The sequence below is a fragment of the Balaenoptera musculus genome, chromosome 4, assembly GCF_009873245.2.
Source record: "Balaenoptera musculus isolate JJ_BM4_2016_0621 chromosome 4, mBalMus1.pri.v3, whole genome shotgun sequence".
Classification (NCBI taxonomy): domain Eukaryota; kingdom Metazoa; phylum Chordata; class Mammalia; order Artiodactyla; family Balaenopteridae; genus Balaenoptera; species Balaenoptera musculus.
Window position 1 is genome coordinate 61661472 of NC_045788.1, and position 19252 is coordinate 61680723.

The following is a 19252-nucleotide window of genomic DNA, read 5'->3' on the forward strand; positions in this document are numbered from 1 at the left end:
ATATCCAGAATATATAAAGAACTCCTACAACTCGATGACAACAAAACTGATGTTTTTTTAATATTTATTTGTCTGCATCGGGTCTTAGTTGCAGCACATGGGATCTTTGTTGCCGCGTGCAGGATCTTTAGTTGCAGCACGCAAACTCTTAGTTGCGGCATGTAGGATCTAGTTCCCTGACCAGGGATCAAACCCAGGCCCCCTGCATTGGGAGCACGGAGTCTTAGCCACTGGACTACCAGGGAAGTCCCAACAAAATTGATTTTAAAAAGGGCAAAAGAATTGAATAGACATTTCTCAAAAGAAAATAGACAAATGGTCAATAAGTACATGCAAAGATGATCAACATCACTAGTGATTAGAGAAATGCAAATCAAAACCACAGTGAGATACCACTTCACACCTATTAGGATGGACATTATAAAATAAAAGTTTTTTCAAAGAAAATAACAAGCATTGGTGAGGATATGGAGAAATTTGAACCCTTGTGCACTATAGGCTAGAATGTAAAATGGTACAGGTGCTGGAAAACAGTATGGTGGTTTAAGATTAAACTATGCAATCCAGCAATTCTACTTCTGGATATATGACCCAAAAAAGTGAAAGCAGGGACTCAAACAGATATTTATACACTCATGTTCAGAGCAGAATTATTCACAATAGCTAAAACATGGAAGCAACCCAAGTGTCCATTAACAGATGAATGGATAAGTAAAATGTGGTGTATACATACAGTGGAATATGACTCAGCCTTTAAAAGGAAGGAAATTCTGATGTATGCTACAACATGGATGAAACTTGAGGACATTTCATGCTAAGCATTATTTCAATTAGCATTCTTTCATGCTAAGTGAAGTAAACTAGTCACAAAAGAACAAATATTGTTTGATTCTACTTATATGAGGTACTTAGAGTAGTCAAAATCATGTAGACAGATAGTAGGATGGTGGTTGCCAGGGTTGAGGGGAGAAGAGAATGGGAAATTATTGTTTGATGGATACAGAGCTTCAGTTTTGCAACATGAAAAGAGTTCTGTGGATGGATGGTGGTGATGGCAGCACAACAATGTGAATGTACTCGATAGCACTGAACTGTACACCTAAAAATGGTTAAGATGGTAAATTTTATGTTATGTGTACTTTACCACAATTTAAAAAACAAAACAAAAAACATAAGCCTCAGCTTGGAGGAGCCTGAAATTACTTCTACTTATTTGTCTAAAGTTGATGAGATTCTCACTTACTGACTGGCAACAACCAGTCATTCATTCAGCAAATATTTATTGAGCATGTGCCATGTGCCAGGTACTCTTCTGGACCTGGGATACAGTAGTGACTAAAACAGACAGAAAGCCCCAATTTTCACAGAGCTTACATTCTAGACTGGTTGATATTCAAGACTCATTTTGAAACCTTAATGGCAATATATTAATTTACAAAAAGAACCAGAACTGACGGTTGACCAAATGGTCTTTTAACATATGAAAATATGTTCAACCTCACTCAAACTAAGAGAAATCCAGGGCTTCCCTGGTGGCACAGTGGTTAAGAATCCACCTGCCAATTCAGGAGACACGGGTTCGATCCCTGGTCCGGGAAGATCCCACATGCCGTGGAGCAACTAAGCCCACGCACCACAACTACTGAGCCTATGCTCTAGAGCCCGCGAACCACAACTACTGAAGCCCGCGTGTCTGGAGCCCGTGCTCCGCAACGAGAGAAGCCACCGCAATGAGAAGCCCGCGCACCGCAACGAAGAGTAGCCCCTGCTCTCTGCAACTAGAGAAAACCCGCGCGCAACAACAAAGTCCCAGTGCAGCCAAAAATAAATAATTTAATTTTTTTAAAAAAAGAGAGAAAAGAATCAAAATAAAATAAAATTTTTTTTTAAAAAAGGGAAATACAAATTAAAACTACACTTCGTTCCCCTATAGATTGACAGAAAGTCCACACACTCTGTTTGTGAAGCTGTAGGGGAACAGGCACTCTCATACATTGCCAGTGTCAGGGCAAAACGGCACATTTTCCATGGATAGCCATTAAGTAATATAACACCATGAGCAATTAAGTCTCAGCAGGTTTCCCGGTGAGTTCAACAGCATATCCCCTGCCATGGGAATTGAATTCAATTTGAACCAGTCACTCTCCTTTAAGAACAAATTCTAAGAAATAAATGCAAATGTATAAAGATATCAATAGGAAGATGCTAGTTGCAGCAATATTTATAATAGCAAAAACTGCAAAAAAAATCTGAATGCTTATCAGTTGAGAAACGGTTGGATAAATAATGGTATATGCATACTACAGAATGTTATGGAATCATTGAAAATAGCTAGGTTTGTCTACATTCCACCATATATTAAACAAAAATTAAGTTGCAGACAAAAATGCATCGTCATAATATTAGCCAATACTTAAATTGTACTGACAATGTGTCAACAGTGTTCTAAGGGCTTTTCAACCTTATGAGGTAAGTACTGTTATTATCCCATTTCAAACATGAGGAAGTCCAGGCATAGAGTGATTGAGTAACCTGCCCAAGAATAAACAGCTAGTAAATGACTAGAGGCTGGAATGGAACCCAGCTCTGGGGATTATATGTTAGGGTACCACATTTTGCTTACCTATTCATACACTTGGGTTGCTTCCATGTTTTAACTATCATGAATAATGTTGCTATGAGCATGGATGTATAAATATCTGTTTGAGTCCCCGCTTTCACTTTTTGGGGGTATATATCCAGATGTAGAATTGCTGGATCACATAGTAATTCTGTTTCATTTTTCAAAGAACCACCATACCGTTTCCCACAGTGCCTGTACCATTTTACATTCCCACCAACAGTGCACAAAGATTCCAGTTTCTCCACATCCTCACTAATGCCTCTTACCTTCTGGTTTTTGGTTTTGGGTTTGGTTTGTTTGTTTTGATAACAGTCATCCTAATGAGCATGAGGTGATATTTCATTGTAGTCTTGATTTGCACTTACCTAATGATTAGTCATGTTAAGCACCTTTCATGTGCTTGTTGGCCATTTGTATATCTTCTTTCAAGAAATGTCCATTCAAGTCCTTTGCCCATTTTTGTTTCGTTGTTGTTGTTAAGTTTTGAAGCAAAAAATAAAAAATAAAAAAAAATAACAACAGATCGAGAAAGAGTCTCCTTAAGACCCATCCATTAAAACCTTATCCATCCAGCTACCTGTCTACAGAATTACAAGGCCTGGATTTACCACTCACATTTTCAGAGGTGTCAGGAGTCATTTAAAATTTTCTACAATTGGACCTATTTCCCATACCTTCAACACACCCCCACGCAACCCCCTCGTGTGTGTGCTCGCACAAATTACTAGGCCTGTTTGTTTACTCACCCATCTTTTCTCTTTCTTCCTGTGGATTTGTAGGACAGTGGAACACCTTCTTCTACAATGTACACTCATTTTAATTGAAAACTTTTACTGAGTTGCCTTCTGCCTTTCCTTCTCCAGGCTAAATTTTCCAAAATCCTGGAGAAACAGTTTTCGCTCAGCGCTCTCATTAACTGGTAGAGGGAAGAAACGACAGACTCCTCGGACCCACGGTGCCTGCGTAACGCGGGCCAAGCCACAGCCGCCAGGCGGAAACAAACCTCAGCCCCTGGAGCTCCGAATCCAGACATGCAACGCGGCCATGGGTGGTAACGACGCTTGCAGAAACTTTGAGGAATCGATGGTGGAACTCCGACAGTTCTCGTTATGAAAGAGCATGGTGCCTTGCTAGCAAGTTCCTTGTCCACCAAAGGACACCCAAGCTGCCTCACCTCGCTTCCACCACGTCCCCAAGGTTCCGCACTTCCGCAGGCCTGGCTTACCTGCTGCAGCCACTGCCTCTTTCCCCATCTGGTGCCGCGCCTCTCAAGACTCGGGCCTTGCGGCCTACATCCTCCAGGCCTACTCAACTTTAGAGTGTTCGTGTTTCCACCTTTATTTCCAATCTGATTAAGGCACAGAGTAGAGTTTCAGTAAATGCTGATAGGCTGAATGAATGAATAAATTAAGACATCATAAAATAATAATTTTTTATCCACACATGGCAGAAAGATTGTGGAGCTATGACGTCATACGGATCGGGTTCCAACACCAGTTCTTCCACTTAGTAGCTGGGTGAACTTCACCCCACTGAGACTTGAAGAAACGTTTGTTGGGGCTTCCCTGGTGGCGCAGAATCCGCCTGCCAATGCAGGGGACACAGGTTCGAGCCCTGGCCCGGGAAGATCTCACATGTCGCAGATCAGCTGGGCCTGTGCACCACAACTACTGAGGCTGCGCTCTAGAGCCCGCCAGCCACAACTACTGAGCCCACGTGCCACAACTACTGGAGCCCGTGTGCCTAGAGTCCGTGCTCCAAAACAAAAGAAGCCCCCACTCTCCACAACTACAGAAAGCCGGCGCGCAGTAACGAAGGCCCACAGCAGCCAAAAATACATAAATAAAATAAATTTTTTTTAAAAAAGAAATGTTTGTTGAACGAATGAATAAAATGTTCTCTCAGAGATGTGTGACGAACTAAGTGCGATAATGCTTGTATCATTCCCCGCCAGGATCAGCGCTTAATAGAATTACTACTCTCCCTTCTATTCCACGTTCTGTATTTATGTAGACTGTGAGTGCCCTGAGGGAAAGGAATGTCTGACTCGGTTCTGAGCTCCCCAGGGTGCCGGGTCACATTAGGTGATGAGAATGAAAACGGAGGACCACAATTTTTAACGTGCTAGGGGCGGAGAAGATTACACATCCAGAAAGGATCTGGCCGCTTCGCAGAGACCACGAGTCTCATTATCCCCCAAGAATCTCAGCCTGCTCACGAACAAATGACGGCCGATGATACTTGCAGATGGAGTCTGCAGTCCACAGGACCCCAACCCCGGGCGCCTCAACATGCGGCCACCAGCGCCGCGGGGCCCCACGCCGTGCTCCTTGCTGCTCAGCCTTCAGGCAGGGCTAGGGGAGACGCATGCGCATTCCTCTCTCCTCAGCTCCTCCCGCCCTCCCTTCGCTAGTGCTTCGCATTTCGAGTGCTGGACCTTTTTGTCCCCTACTCCGTGCCGTGTCAGTTTCCGAGCGGAAGTGGTGACTGTGAGAGAAGAAGATGGCGGCCACTGTGGTGGCGCCGCCTGGTGTGGTGGCCGGTCGGCCCAACAAGCGCAGCGGCAGCGGGCCGGCAGGCGGTGGCAGCGGCGGCGGCGGCGGCGGCGGGGCAGCCAGAGGGGCGGAGGAGGAACCGCCGCCGCCCCTACAAGCAGTTCTGGTGGCCGACAGCTTCAACCGCCGCTTCTTCCCCATCTCCAAGGACCAGCCTCGGGTGAGCGCCGCGCGCGAGAGCTGCCAGAGGGCCCGGAGGTGGCGGAGCTAGAGCAAGTTATCTTTTCGACTGCCTAGTGAGGCGCGGAAGGACTTGGGTCCACTGTCTTTCCCAGAAATCGGGTTTATCTGGTTGGGAGGAAGGCGGAGAGACCGTCTAAAGCCCTGACGACTGCCTGACCAAGTGAGTGGCTGGCAGATTTGGGCACTCGTAATGCTGTCCACCTCATTTGGGAGGCCTGCAGGGGCTAATGTAGAAGCAGTGCTTGTGAGAAGCCTTCACACGGGGATTCAGTGCCTCAGGAGGAGGCTGCGCCGCCCTTATGTAGAGGAAAGAGAAATCCTTAGGTGAAAGGGACTGTCACCTCCTTTTGCCTCCAAAAGGGAGGTCATGTGCCTAAAAAAAGAGCAGGCTGGTCTGATCCCATAGTAACAGCTGTTTTGGATCTCTTACAGTGTGCTTTTTTTCTTTTCAGGTTTTAGTGACAGCTAGTGCTATCTGTCAAAAGGAGAACAGAACGGGTTCAGTGGCTGGTTGCCCGCATCCCCAGTATTGTCTAGACACTGGGGAACTGGACTGAGCTAGTCCTAGGGATTGCTGGGTCACTCAGCAGTCCCCAGTTCAAAGAAAAGGACTTGCATTCGGTTCAGGAAAAATCCTCTTTGACTCCCCACTCCCTCTAAATAGTCTAATGGCTGTTTATTTTGTACAGTTGATTGGGGTGGCTAGCCCCTGACTCTTAGAAAGGGATCAAGAAAGGAAATTTTATAGGAAAAAAAGCATTAGTGGTGCTTAAGCTTCTGGAGATGTAATTGATTTCTATATTATCCTTTGTCAGGGGTAGTCTGCTGTTCTATACCAGCTCTGTGTCTGATGCTAAGCAAGTAGATTCCATGCTTACATCCAAATTGCAACCCATTAGACTCTGATGTTTAGAGTATGCCATGAACATCAAAGGCAGCAGCCTGATTAGTTTGAAATAGGAAAGATAAAGTAAAACTAGTGTTTGAAAATACTGATAGAGGAGTGAAAATTGTGGTTGAAATGGGGGAAAGAATGATACTCAGAGGACCCTCATGACTTTTTTTCGTCTCCTACCCTCAGGTCCTCTTGCCCCTGGCCAATGTGGCACTAATTGACTACACTCTGGAATTTCTGACTGCCACAGGTGTACAGGAAACCTTTGTCTTTTGTTGCTGGAAGGCTGCTCAAATCAAGGAACATTTATTGTAAGGCTCTGCAACTTTTCTTTCCATGTTTCACCATTTTTTCCCAGTTTCCTTAGAATGTATATAACTAAATAAGAGGAGATTATGAGGGAGAAAAATGTGTCTGTTTGGATCCCATCATAAGGTCTAAGGGCATTCTCTTCACTTAGGAGGTGAGCAGCTGAAGCTGTGACAAAGATTAAAGAACAGCATTTGGATTTTTTCTGAATCTCACAAAGTTTGGACCCAATGGGTTTTGCTTTTTATTTAGTGGCTCCAATATGCAAGTTACAAGAGTAATATCTTTGTTTTTCCACTGAGCTTCTAAATATTGAGCTCTTCCTCATCTTTGTATCCTGGTGCCTAGCTTAGTACCACACACATAGTAAACACTTAACAGATGTTTAGCGAAGTGTTTTTGAAAAAGAGTGAATCTCAGGATTTATGGAAGCTTAGGAAATAAAGACTAGGATATTAGCATGGTCTCCATCAAACAGCTCCTAAATTTGGTATGAGCTTTAGAAGGAGAAAAGTGGCATGAAATATGTGTTCCCAGGATACTTTGTATAACCTAAGTCTCAGCGGGATTTTTAGTTCAAATCCATGTTTAGGGACAGGGGTCAGGGTATGGAGAGGAAATAGCCGTGTTTCTGTAACCCATAAAACAAGACTAGTGACAGACTATGCTGAAACCATTAATTATAGTTCATAAACCTCTTTGAAGTCGAGGACGCTGGCAGGAGCCCCGAAAAAGCCATAGCAAAGGAGTGTGAATGTTGAATGGGGGGAAAAAATAGGGAAGCTCTGCATGATCTTTATGCTTGGCTTACTCATCCCCCTCACCTCCCTTCCTTTAGGAAATCCAAGTGGTGCCGCCCTACATCCCTCAACGTGGTTCGAATAATTACATCAGAGCTATATAGATCACTGGGGGATGTTCTCCGTGATGTTGATGCTAAGGCCTTGGTGCGCTCTGACTTCCTTCTGGTGTATGGGGATGTCATCTCAAACATCAATATTACCAGAGCCCTGGAAGAACACAGGTCAGGATGGGAAAACGGTAGAGATGAGGTTTGGGACCAGCAGAGCCCTAAGACTGCTTTTTTGCAACTCTCTCCCTCCTATCCTTTACAGGTTAAGGCGGAAGCTGGAAAAAAATGTATCTGTGATGACGATGATCTTCAAGGAGTCATCCCCCAGCCACCCAACTCGTTGCCATGAGGACAATGTGGTAGTGGCTGTGGATAGTGCCACAAACCGAGTGCTCCATTTCCAGAAGACCCAAGGCCTCCGACGTTTTTCTTTTCCTCTGGTGTGTGGGTATCTGGGGTCCTTGAGGTGGGAAAGTGACAGGCTTCAGCAGGAGAGATGAGTTAAAGTCCTTGTAGGGACTTCCCTGGTGGCACAGTGGTTAAAAATCCACCTGCCAATGCAGGGGACACGGGTTTGAGCCCTGGTGCAGGAAGATCCCACATGTCACGGAGCAACTAAGCCCGTGCACCACAACTACTGAGCCTGCACTCTAGAGCTCGTGAGCCACAACTACTGAGCCTGCGCTGTAGAGCCCGTGAGCCACAACTACTGAGCCCATGCACTGCAACTACTGAAACCCGCACGCCTAGAGCCCGTGCTCCACAACAAGAGAAGCCACCACAATGAGAAGCCCGCGCACCTCAACAAAGAGTAGCCCCTGCTCGCCACAACTAGAGAAAGCCCGCACGCAGCTATGAAGACCCAGCACAGCCAAAAATAAAATAAATAAATTTATTTAAAAAAAAGAAATAATGAAGTCCTTGTAACTTCTCCCCACAGAGCTTGTTCCAGGGCAGTGGAGATGGAGTGGAGATTCGCTATGATTTACTTGATTGTCATATCAGCATCTGCTCTCCTCAGGTGAGCTCCTCAGGGCCAAGGCTGCACATCCAAAGAGTAGAACTCTGAGGGTGTATTATCACCCCCTTAAAAGGCCAGGGTATATTTCTTCTCCTTCTTTGTCTTATCTACAGCAAATAGGTGCTATCATCTTGACCCCAGTATCTCACTGGCAGACTTTTTTGGGATTCTGGCCCATATCCTGCTGTCATAGTGTTTGATAGGTCTCTGGGGGGCTTGTGTTTGCTTCCAGAGAATAGTGCTAAACCTTGGCCCCCTCTGACTTCCCCACACAGGTGGCTCAACTCTTTACAGACAACTTCGACTACCAAACTCGAGATGACTTTGTGCGAGGCCTGTTAGTAAATGAGGAGGTAAGAAAAGGCTCCCAATGCCTCTTTAGAAGAAGGCTGTGATTTTATCTCAACGCTGATAAATTTGGTCCCCCTTTTTTTTCTCTCTCCATTTGCTTTTTTATTCTGCCCATTTTTAGGGCACAATAGACCCTACTGACACACAAAAGCAAAAGATTCATTTGTGGTTTTTGGCAGATCCCCAATACCATCTGACCACCAGTGACATGCTAAAAACATCTCAAGATCAACAGATTAATTGCTAAAAACATGAGCATCCACCATTACACATAATGTGAAAGTTTGTTTTCCCTTGGGCAGGGTTGGGGGAGTTTGGGTCCCCTTTTATGTTTTATTAAACCTTAGGAGGAAGGAAAAGAGCTGGAGAGGAGAGGGAAGCAGTATACAGAGAAAAGTCTCAGGCCACTTGGCTGTGACATTGAGAGGCAGTAGGAAACTTAAGAAAGTTAGAATAGAATTATACCTGGGATGTTCTTTCTCTCTTGCTTGCTTGGGTGACCTCTCTTTTTTTCTCCTCATTCAGATCTTAGGAAACCAGATCCACATGCATGTGACAACTAAGGAATATGGTGCCCGGGTCTCCAACCTACACATGTATGCTGCTATCTGCGCTGATGTCATCCGCCGATGGGTCTACCCTCTCACCCCAGAGGCGAACTTCACTGATAGCACAACCCAAAGCTGCACTCACTCCCGACACAACATCTACCGAGGGCCTGAGGTCAGCCTGGGTCATGGCAGCATACTGGAGGAAAATGTGCTCCTGGGCTCTGGCACTGTCATTGGCAGCAATTGCTCCATCACCAACAGTGTCATTGGCCCCGGCTGTCACATTGGTGAGTACAGGTGGGGAGGTCAAGCTGGCCATCCTAGGAGCAGGAACCTGGGGGAACCCCCATGTCTCCAGAAAAGGATACAGAGGGATAGTCCCAGAGAATAAGGAACTAGAGTGGCTGCCTTAATAAAGGAAGAAATAGGGATGTAAAAACAGTGATACTTTAATTTGTGGCCTGTGAGCCTGTTATTGGGTGACTCTTCACATTCCAGGGTACCCTTTATTCACATTCAGGACCAACTGGATAATTAACATGCAATAATAACATCTGTTTAGTGCATTGCAGTTTACAAAGGGCTTCTGCGTACGTTATTAAAAACCTTGTGAGGTAAGTATTATTTATAGATAAGTTTAGAGATAAACAAAAAAGCTGTAAGGTTGTCTCACCCAAGGTCATAGCTAATAAGAGGCAGTGCTGGGACTTGAATCTGAGTGTTCTGATGTTAAGTCCAGTGTTCTTTCTACTCTTAGTAACTCGCTTTGGTTATAAGAAAGTGATGCTTCTAATGGAGCCACCCCTTTAAAAGAACAACAATAAGATTCTAATTCTAAAATGTACAAGAAGAGGTGGAATAATTTGGTTCTACTTTTAGGCATGGATTTAATTCTAATAAGGTTCTTGAGCTCAAGGGGTCCCCAGAAATCTTAAGGGTTCTCAGGTTCTTAAGTCCAGTATATAGTCTGTAATTGTTGTAAACCTGGTGGAGGGTAGTCAGGCGTCTCTGGCCCAAGCTTAGAGAGGGAGAGGGTATTCCTGGTGAATTGGGGATGGAGTAGTAGAGCTGGGTGGGAGCTGTTCTGATGTCAGTCAGCCCCATTCTCCACAAACGGCCCTGGTCTGGAATTGGAGCCCTGGGTGACCAGGAATCCTTCCTGTCCTGAGCCAGGTGATAATGTGGTGCTGGACGAGGCCTTCCTATGGCAGGGCGTCCGAGTGGCTGCTGGAGCACAGATCCGTCAGTCTGTGCTCTGTGACAATGCTGAGGTCAAGGAAAAAGTTATCCTGAAGCCACGCTGTGTCCTCACTTCCCAGGTAAGACCTGTTCCGCACTGCACATAGGCCCCAAGTTGAGTGGTGGTTATGCTGAGCCAGAAAGGGGCCTTATGTCCACCCAGTCCAGCCTGAATTGAGAGTCCCAATCCAGTGGTTTCCTTTGCCTTCTACTTGGCTTGGTTAAAAAAAGTCACTCTGATTTTCAGGATGTACTTTTCCCCAACATACTAATCAGTCTGTGCCACCCACTCCTTTGTTCTCCTCCAGGTGGTGGTAGGCCCAGATATCACGCTGCCTGAGGGCTCGGTGATCTCTTTGCACCCTCCAGATGCAGAGGATGATGAGGATGATGGTCAGTTCAGTGATGATTCTGGGGCTGACCAAGGAAAGGAGAAAGTGAAGCTGAAAGGTGTGAGGCTCAGCAGGTGTGGGGCATCTATCTGTGTGTCTCTCTGCCCCATAGAAAAACCAATGTTTCCCCCTAAGGGGTTGGTGCTTCTACTGGGCCTTTGCTAAAGATCCGTGCCTTTTCCAGGTTACAATCCAGCAGAAGTCGGAGTTGCAGGCCAGGGCTACCTCTGGAAAACAGCAGACATGAACATGGAGGAAGAGGAGGAACTACGGCAGAATCTGTGGGGTGAGCTAAGCCTTATTCCTGCCACCCACCTTCTAAATCAGATTATTTTGAGGGAGATTGAACACTTCAGAATCAGACTACTTGTTCATTACTTTATTTATGCAGACAGAGCAGATATATTGCTCTCTGTCAATGGCTCTTTCAATATTTTTCTCTTTTCTCACCCTTTATGGATTCTCAGGACTCAAAATCAACATGGAAGAAGAGAGCGACACTGAAAGTGAGCGAAGTATGGATTCTGAAGAGCTAGATAGCCGGGCAGGCTCCCCACAGATGGATGACATCAAAGGTAAGTGGCCAGGGGAGCAGTGTCTGGGACAAAAGAGGAAAATCTCCAGTTTGGTTGGTCATAAAGTCAGAACTGGATGACTTAAAGCATCCTGGAGTGATATTGGCCCATGAACTTACTCTTGCTTTGATTTTAGTGTTCCAGAATGAAGTCCTGGGAACTCTACAGCGGGGCAAGGAGGAGAACATTTCTTGGGACAATCTAGTCCTAGAGATCAACTCTCTCAAGTAAGAGCACCTCCTCCTTATTCTCGCCTCCTCGGGGTGATCCCAGGCAGGTGTAGGTTCTCTCCTACTTCTTCCCCAAATAGGAACCTGTTCCCTCGACATCCCAACTGGACAAGGCCGGTAGCATTTGGAGCAAGGAGAACATTATGTTTTTGCCTCAGCATAGACTTCCTCCTTCCAAAACCCTCTCTTTCCATGATGTTCCATCTGACTTTCTCTCCCCCAGTGTCCTGCCAAAGTCATAGTCCTACAGTATGCTGAAAGGGCCAATGAAGGCCCTGGTGTCACCCCAGTCTCCCCACAGGTACGCCTACAACATAAGCCTGAAGGAGGTGATGCAGGTGCTGAGCCATGTGGTCCTGGAGTTCCCCCTGCAACACACGGATTCCCCACTCGACCCAAACCGCTACTGTGCCCTGCTGATTCCCGTAAGCAAAGATTGGGGCTGGGTACAAGGGGTTGGGTGGAGACAGGTATACATCCTTACTGGACTTGACTTTAAAGGAAATCAGGAGTAGAAGGTCTTGTGAGATATATGTTACTTGTGGTTCCTTTCTCCTTGCTTCTGGACACAGATTAGGTTCTAGAGCAGGTTTGGCTGGTCCAGGGGAGTCAAGTTAGGTTCAATACTGAGTGGCCTTTGAGATTCCAGTATTCAGACGGTACTAGACCCCAAAGGCATACCCAGTATAGACCTGGACTGTCATACTGTCTGACTGAAAATGATTTGACCCAGAATGAGGTGAACCTTTAGGCTGGAAACAGGTATTCTGAGGGAGCCTGCAGCATCTGACCCCCTTCACCTTCCCTAGGAAATTTCTTTTTCCCCAGTCCTGACTACCAGCACTCCCGAGTCCCTCTGACATAATTCCACAGGGCCTGTATCATCTCCCTCTTGTCTTTTTTTTTTTATTTTAATTTTTTAATTTTTGACCTTGCCATGTGACTTGCAGGATTTCAGTTCCCCAGCCAGGGATTGAACCTGGGCCATGGCAGCGAAAGTGCCGAAATCTAACCACTAGACTACCAGGGAACTCCCCGTCTTGTCTTGAAAGACCCATGTTATCAATATTGATTTTCTTTGCTGTCCAGGTGTAGGTGCATGCTCAAGAATATATTGCAACTTCTCCTTTCTTCCACAGTTGCTCAAGACCTGGAGCCCTGTTTTTAGGAACTACATAAAGCGTGCAGCTGATCATTTGGAAGCATTGGCAGCCATTGAGGACTTCTTCCTGGAGCATGAAGCTCTTAGTACTTCCATGGCCAAGGTGAATACCACCTCAAGCCCCCCAGTCCTGCATTTACTTTGAAACAGGCCTTGGTGACCTCCATGGAGACACAAAATAGACTGACATGAATCCGTATGGAGTTTGGTTAACAGCTTCATCCACCCCTAGTGTTGTGCTTATTGCTGGGATAGTACAGCTTGGAGCCAAACTAGTAAGGCAACCATTTGGAGGTTGCCCTGGGAATGTTCAAAGCACTACCCAGCAATAGTTCCAGAAGTCAGACCTGTCCTAGTATCAGAGTGAACAGCTCATTCTTATCTGTTTTGGAGGAGGCTGCTCCGTGTGTAGAAGGAGGCTGAGGGCCTGGTAGAGAGGCACTAGATCTTGCCTCCTCTTCCTCCATTATCCGTTATGTCTCGCTGAACCCTGCAAGGCCCCTGAGATCTCATCTCCTCTGCTGGCCTTCTGCAGGTACTGATGGCTTTCTACCAGCTGGAGATCCTGGCTGAGGAAACAATCCTGAGCTGGTTCAGCCAAAGGGATACAACTGACAAGGGCCGGCAGTTGCGCAAGAACCAGCAGGTAAGTCAGGCTGCCTTCCTGTCACTGCAGTGGTTGCCTGGTTCCCTGGCTCCTGGCCTTAGACTCCAGGTGGTTGGTCCCTGGGACTCTGGTTGTTAGAGCTGTTTACCTGCTAAGGAGAAAAGGAGGGTTATGTGCCCCTCCCTCAGTAGCTCTCCGCTCTGCTTCCTTACAGCTGCAGAGGTTCATCCAGTGGCTAAAAGAGGCAGAAGAGGAGTCATCTGAAGATGACTGAAGTCGCACTACCTGCTCCTGTGGGTGTGGTTGATTGCCCTCCTGGTTTCTGGGCCAGGGCAAGTGAGAGGCTAGTTGCAGAAGGATGAGTGACCACCATCTGAGCTGAGACTTAAAGGAGCAGAGGCTGGAGCTACAGTATTCTTCCCACCGCCAGCAGTCATGTGCCTCCCATCCTGACTGGGGAGTTGAGATGAGGGAAGTTGGGCTGGATAACAACTCTGCCTAAGGAGGAGCTAGGCAGGCCCTGCAGGTAGAGGAAGGCCAGAGGAACAGCTTTGTGCTCTGGTTTCCCCTCAGGGAACACCAGAGAGCAGTTGGCCCTCTCTGTTGCTTGTATTTGTTAATATTAAAAAACAGAGAGAGGGGTATATTTGGTTTCTGTCCAACTCTGACTGATCAGCAGTGGAAGTAGGTCAACAAAGAGTTCTTAACCTCTGATGTGGTAGCCTTTCTTAACACCTGGTGGAGAGGGAGAAGAGGGGTGTTGTGGCCACTAGGTGGGACTGTGGTGCCTCGCTAGTTGACCATTGCCATGGCCACGGAGGTAGAGGGCCTAGATTCTTTTCCAGACTTTGTGGGCCAATTTGTGGTCCTGGAGTGGTGTGCCTGAACCTAGTTCTGTAGAGAGTCCTAGTCCGAACACTTTTCTGTCAGAGGGTGATGATGCCAAGCATATGTAAAGTCCGTGAACCACTGCCAGTCTGTCACATGCTTTGTCCATTTGATCCAGTACTACTGTCAGGGAAGCTGGGCTACTTTTCATCTTATAGATAAGGGAATTTGCGCAAGGTCTCATGACTCTTGAGGGGTAAAGCTAAGGACTTGAGCCTCATAATCCAGAATTCTTTTTCCTTCAGCATATTCAGTGTCTCAGTGAAGGGAAATTGCCCCCAGAGGCAAATACAACCCCAAGCCAGCAATGGATATCGTAAGAACAGAGGAAGGACCTGTGAAATGGGCTGTCCCCTAATACTGAGAGAGTATCTACTGCATGACAGACTTTTTTTAATACACATTTATTTATTTGTTTATTTATTTATTTTTGGCTGCATCGGGTCTTAGTTGCAGCATGCAGGATCTTTCGTTGCAGCGTGCGGGCTTCTCTCTAGTTGCAGCGTGCGGGTTTCTTCTCTCTAGTTGTGGTGCGGGCTCTGGAGCACGTGGGCTCTCTAGTTGAGGAGCACGGGCTCAGTAGTTGTGGCACACGGGCTTAGTTGCCCCGAGGCATGTGGGATCTTAGTTCCCCCACCAGGGATCAAACCTGCGTCCCCTGCATCGGAAGTCAGATTCTTTACCACTGGACCACCAGGGAAAGTCCCCAGGCATTTTGCTAAATACTTTTCATGTGTTATTTTAGTTAACCTTCACATCAGCCCTATGAAGTAGGTCTTATCCCCATTTTCAGATGAAGAGCCTGAAGTTCATAGAGGTCCCGTAACTGGTAATTGATAGAGCAAGGATTTGTTATTGGACTCTAGAGCTGGAATTTGTCACCTATATTGTCTCCTTTAACCTCAAACATGAGACAGGCCCTTCTGTCTCATCTTTTTGAGCTCTTTGTTGCTTTCCTATAAACCTTACTCTGTTAACACTTAAACTGTGGCAGATGTCTTTGGTAACAAGTGGCCCTCCTGGACATCACAGGTAAAATGGTTGCCTTTCTTCATTTCAGTTGGGTGGAGAGGAGTAAGATGAGGAAGGGGATACTGAACTGTACTCAGGGGTATGAAGGGGCATTACTCAGTATTTCTAAAGAGGGAAAAACAGGCTGGCCAGGGTTTGGCTTAATTTACTTTTCTTATTCAGGAAATTTCAGTTTCTCCTTTGTCAAATACAGGACCTAGTGACTAGAGAGCATAGGAAGGTTATGGCATGGACCTAATAGGGGCAGTTAAATACATGCAACTGTAGGGTATCTCTGATTTATACCTGATGGGTGGCAGAGATCAGAAGTGGCCTATAGAACTTTTTAGGAGGAAAATATTCCTTCTAGTTGCAGTGATTAGGGAAGGCTTACAGGATTGTGACACTTGAGTGGCCTAAAAAATAGAAAGGGTAGAGGGAACATTATGAGCAAAGCAATGGGTTTCCATTTAAATATGGCAGATTAAACACATGGGCTTTGGGGACTTCTCTGGCGGTCCAGTGGTTAAGACACCGTGCTTCCACTGCAGGGGGCACGAGTTCGATCCCTGGTCCTGGTCAGGAAACTAAGATCCCTTGTGCTGCGGAGCGGCCAAAAAAAAATAGAAAAAAGAAAAACTCATGAGCTTTTTACTCCAAAACCACTTTCAAATGGTAACAAAGGAATTCTTCAAAAAAGGCACGTGACTCAATGATAAGGAAAACAGAAGGTGAGAACAATGAATGAGAGACATCAACATTTTGGGGAAAAAAATAAATGGAAGGGTAAAAGTTGACCTAGCAGAGCAGAATGAGATGGGCTGTACCTGCTGAGGTGGTTATTAACAAGAAGCAAACCAGTGTGCCCTTCTGAACCCAGAAAAGGCTCAGCAGAGGGGGTAAGGATGGGCTGAGAACTGGGGGTGGAATGGAGGAGAATCAGACAAAGATCTGTATGAGAAAAAGCTCCCCCAGGTTCCCACTTTATCTGATCCAACCAAGTGATTACCCCTACTTCTCTGCAAGAAATGGGAGATTTAGTCTGGAGAAATGGCGGGGGGGAAATTTTCAGAGAAATATGTATGAAGGTTTCCTAAACCCAAAGGTCATGAGTTTCTACGCTGACAAGAGCCCATGAGTGCCCAGCATAATGAACAAAGTAACACCACGAAATTTCAGAACCTCAGGGAAAATAAATCTTTAGAACCTCTGGATTCGATAGGAGACATGGTGGGGATGGGATTGAGGGGCTAGATTGAAAATGAGGGATTAAATGAAAGTATATGAGTGGTAGGGCTCTGCATGTCAGCACACACTGGCTTATACCCCCAGGCCAAAACTAACTAAACAATTGCAGACAAAAGGCCTACAAATACTTACAATTTTGTTTGGGGGGGGGGGGAAGCCATCTTTCCTCTGCTCACCATACACTGAAGCCTGTTAGTTAATAAGCCAGTGTACATGGACAGAACTTCCAATCAGATTTTTAGTATCTCACTCTTACATGTGAATAGACTGTTAAAGGCCACCAAACATTTGAAGAAACTTCCACCATATGAAAGGCAGAGACCAAAACAGAAAATTGAAACCAAGGAAACTGACAAAGTAGGGAGCTTTTTGAAAACTTTAGGGGGGGGAAAGGCTATAATTCTCAAAACTCAGGGAAAATATTGTGCCTATGAATAAAGTGCTATGAAAAGGAAGAATTGGAAAACAAAAGAGCTCTTAGAAATTAAAAAACTATATGAAGTTTCTTTTCCCACTGAGAACTGGAGGACTACAGAACCAAATAGGGAAATTATACGTCCATCCTTATATACTTATTGAATTTTTAATTGTGAATATTTTACCTATACAGTTGGATAGGGGAAAGTTTGGAAATAATGTTATGAAAATCTTACAAAAAGGTGAAATCATTTGAAAATAAAATGAAATGGATGATAAAGGAGAAAAAGATAAAAGGATCAATCCAGAAGATACAACATGCAACAGGACTTGCAGAAAGAAAGGAAGAATGGTAGTGATGTTATTAAATAATTCAAGAAAATATTGTTGAATTTCTAGATGGGTAGGGCTTGCCCAACGCCTCGCACAAATGAATGAGCACCAAGGCACATCACCAAGAAATTTGAGAACCCCAGGGATAAAGAGAACTTCCTAAAGACAAAGAGTTAAAAACAAGTGCCTAGGAAAGAGATCGAACTGATCACTAAATAGCAACACTGGAAGCTAGAAGACAATGGAGTGATGCTTTCAGAATTCTGAAGGAAAATTACTTTCAACTCAGAATCATACTTTCATCTTTTCAAGTTTCTCCCCAAACTTAAATTTTTTTTTCAAAACAACTTTTTATTGAAGTATAGTTGATTTACAATGCTGTGTTAGTTTCAGGTGTACAGCGAAGTGATTGTTTTATATCAATATATACTTTTTTCAGATTCTTTTCCATTATAGTTCCCCCCACCACAAGTTTTTATTTTCCATGCTTTGAAGAGGAACTACCAAAGGGTGTGCTTTACTAAACAAGGAGTAAAGTATCCAAGAAACTGTGATCCAACACAGAGGAGAGGTAAAGGGATTTCTGAGAATGGTGCAGAGAAGTGCCAGGATGACAGCTGTTCACAGGCTGAGACAGCCAGCAGTGCAGACCAGAGCAATGGAATGGAAGCCCCCAGGAAAGAAAACGGATTATCTAATACATTTGACCAAATGAGTAAAATATGAATTGAGAACCTATTAGATTATGTGGAAAGATTTAGTGATAGGTACACTATAGAAAAAAAAATGAAAAAGCAAGGCAATGATTAATGCCGGGACTTCCTGGTGGCGCAGCAGTTAAGAATCCACCTGCCAGTGCAGGGACACGGGTTTCAGCCCTGGTCCAGGAAGATCCCACATGCTGCGGAGCAACTAAGCCCGTGCACCACAACTACTGAACCTACGCTCTAGAGCCCATGAGCCACAACTACTGAGCCCACGTGCCACAGCTACTGAAGCCCACGTGCCTAGAGCCCGTGCTCTGCAACAAGAGAAGGCACTGCAATGAGAAGCCTGCACACTGCAACGAAGAGTAGCCCCAGCTCGCAGCAACTAGAGAAAGCCCACGCACAGCAATGAAGACCCAACGGAGCCAAAAATTAATTTTTTAAAAAATGATTATGCCAGGAGGAAAAGTTGTAAAGGAAGCATTTATTCATAGTCAAAATGTCAATACTATATTATCTTATAAGTAATATAAGTACTATATTATCTTAACCAAAAAATGTGATCTTATAATTTTAAGAGGTTAGGAGGAGGTGGAAGAAAGGTAAATCCATCAATCAAAATTGGAAATCAATAATGTCTAGAATGCATATATCAAGAAATAATATGAGCTAAAAAAAAGTACACTGGGGTGGGGGGTGGGGAGGGAAATGAGACAGAGGACTGCTGTAAGTTTTCTTAATATTTGTCTATGCACACATATTACTTTGATGAAATTTTAAAGTAGAGGGAAAGGTATGAAATAAAAATATACAAGGTGTGTGCAGGGGCTGGCAAGTAGGTTGAATTGCTTAAGTCAAAACTTTAGTCAGGATATAATGAAAAAAAGGCTGTAAAGGTAGGTAGAGGTTAGATTATGGAGAGCTTTGAATATCATGCTAAGGATATTTGGAAGGCATTGCGGAATGTGGAGAGGTTTCTGAGTTGAAGAGGTGTTTGAAAGAGGTCCTTCATCTTGAAATGCTAATTTGGCAACAGTATACAAAATGGAGTGGGAGAAGCCCATATTTGTTACTGTGGCCTAAAAGGACCTATGTGGTCTGG

General features: G+C 45.1%; 1 protein-coding gene across 1 annotated transcript; it reads left to right on the top strand.

Annotated features, from left to right (window-relative positions):
* Positions 1–5097: 5097 nt before the first annotated feature.
* Positions 5098–14260, top strand: EIF2B5 (eukaryotic translation initiation factor 2B subunit epsilon). The gene is made up of 16 exons (XM_036851508.1): positions 5098–5338; positions 6443–6567; positions 7404–7589; positions 7681–7858; positions 8359–8439; positions 8715–8792; positions 9316–9628; positions 10515–10660; positions 10889–11030; positions 11157–11258; positions 11440–11547; positions 11684–11774; positions 12079–12202; positions 12917–13042; positions 13475–13585; positions 13761–14260. Exons 1-16 carry the CDS (start codon positions 5126–5128, stop codon positions 13818–13820), a joined length of 2184 nt encoding a protein of 727 aa, XP_036707403.1. The 5' UTR covers positions 5098–5125; the 3' UTR covers positions 13821–14260.
* Positions 14261–19252: the final 4992 nt, after the last annotated feature.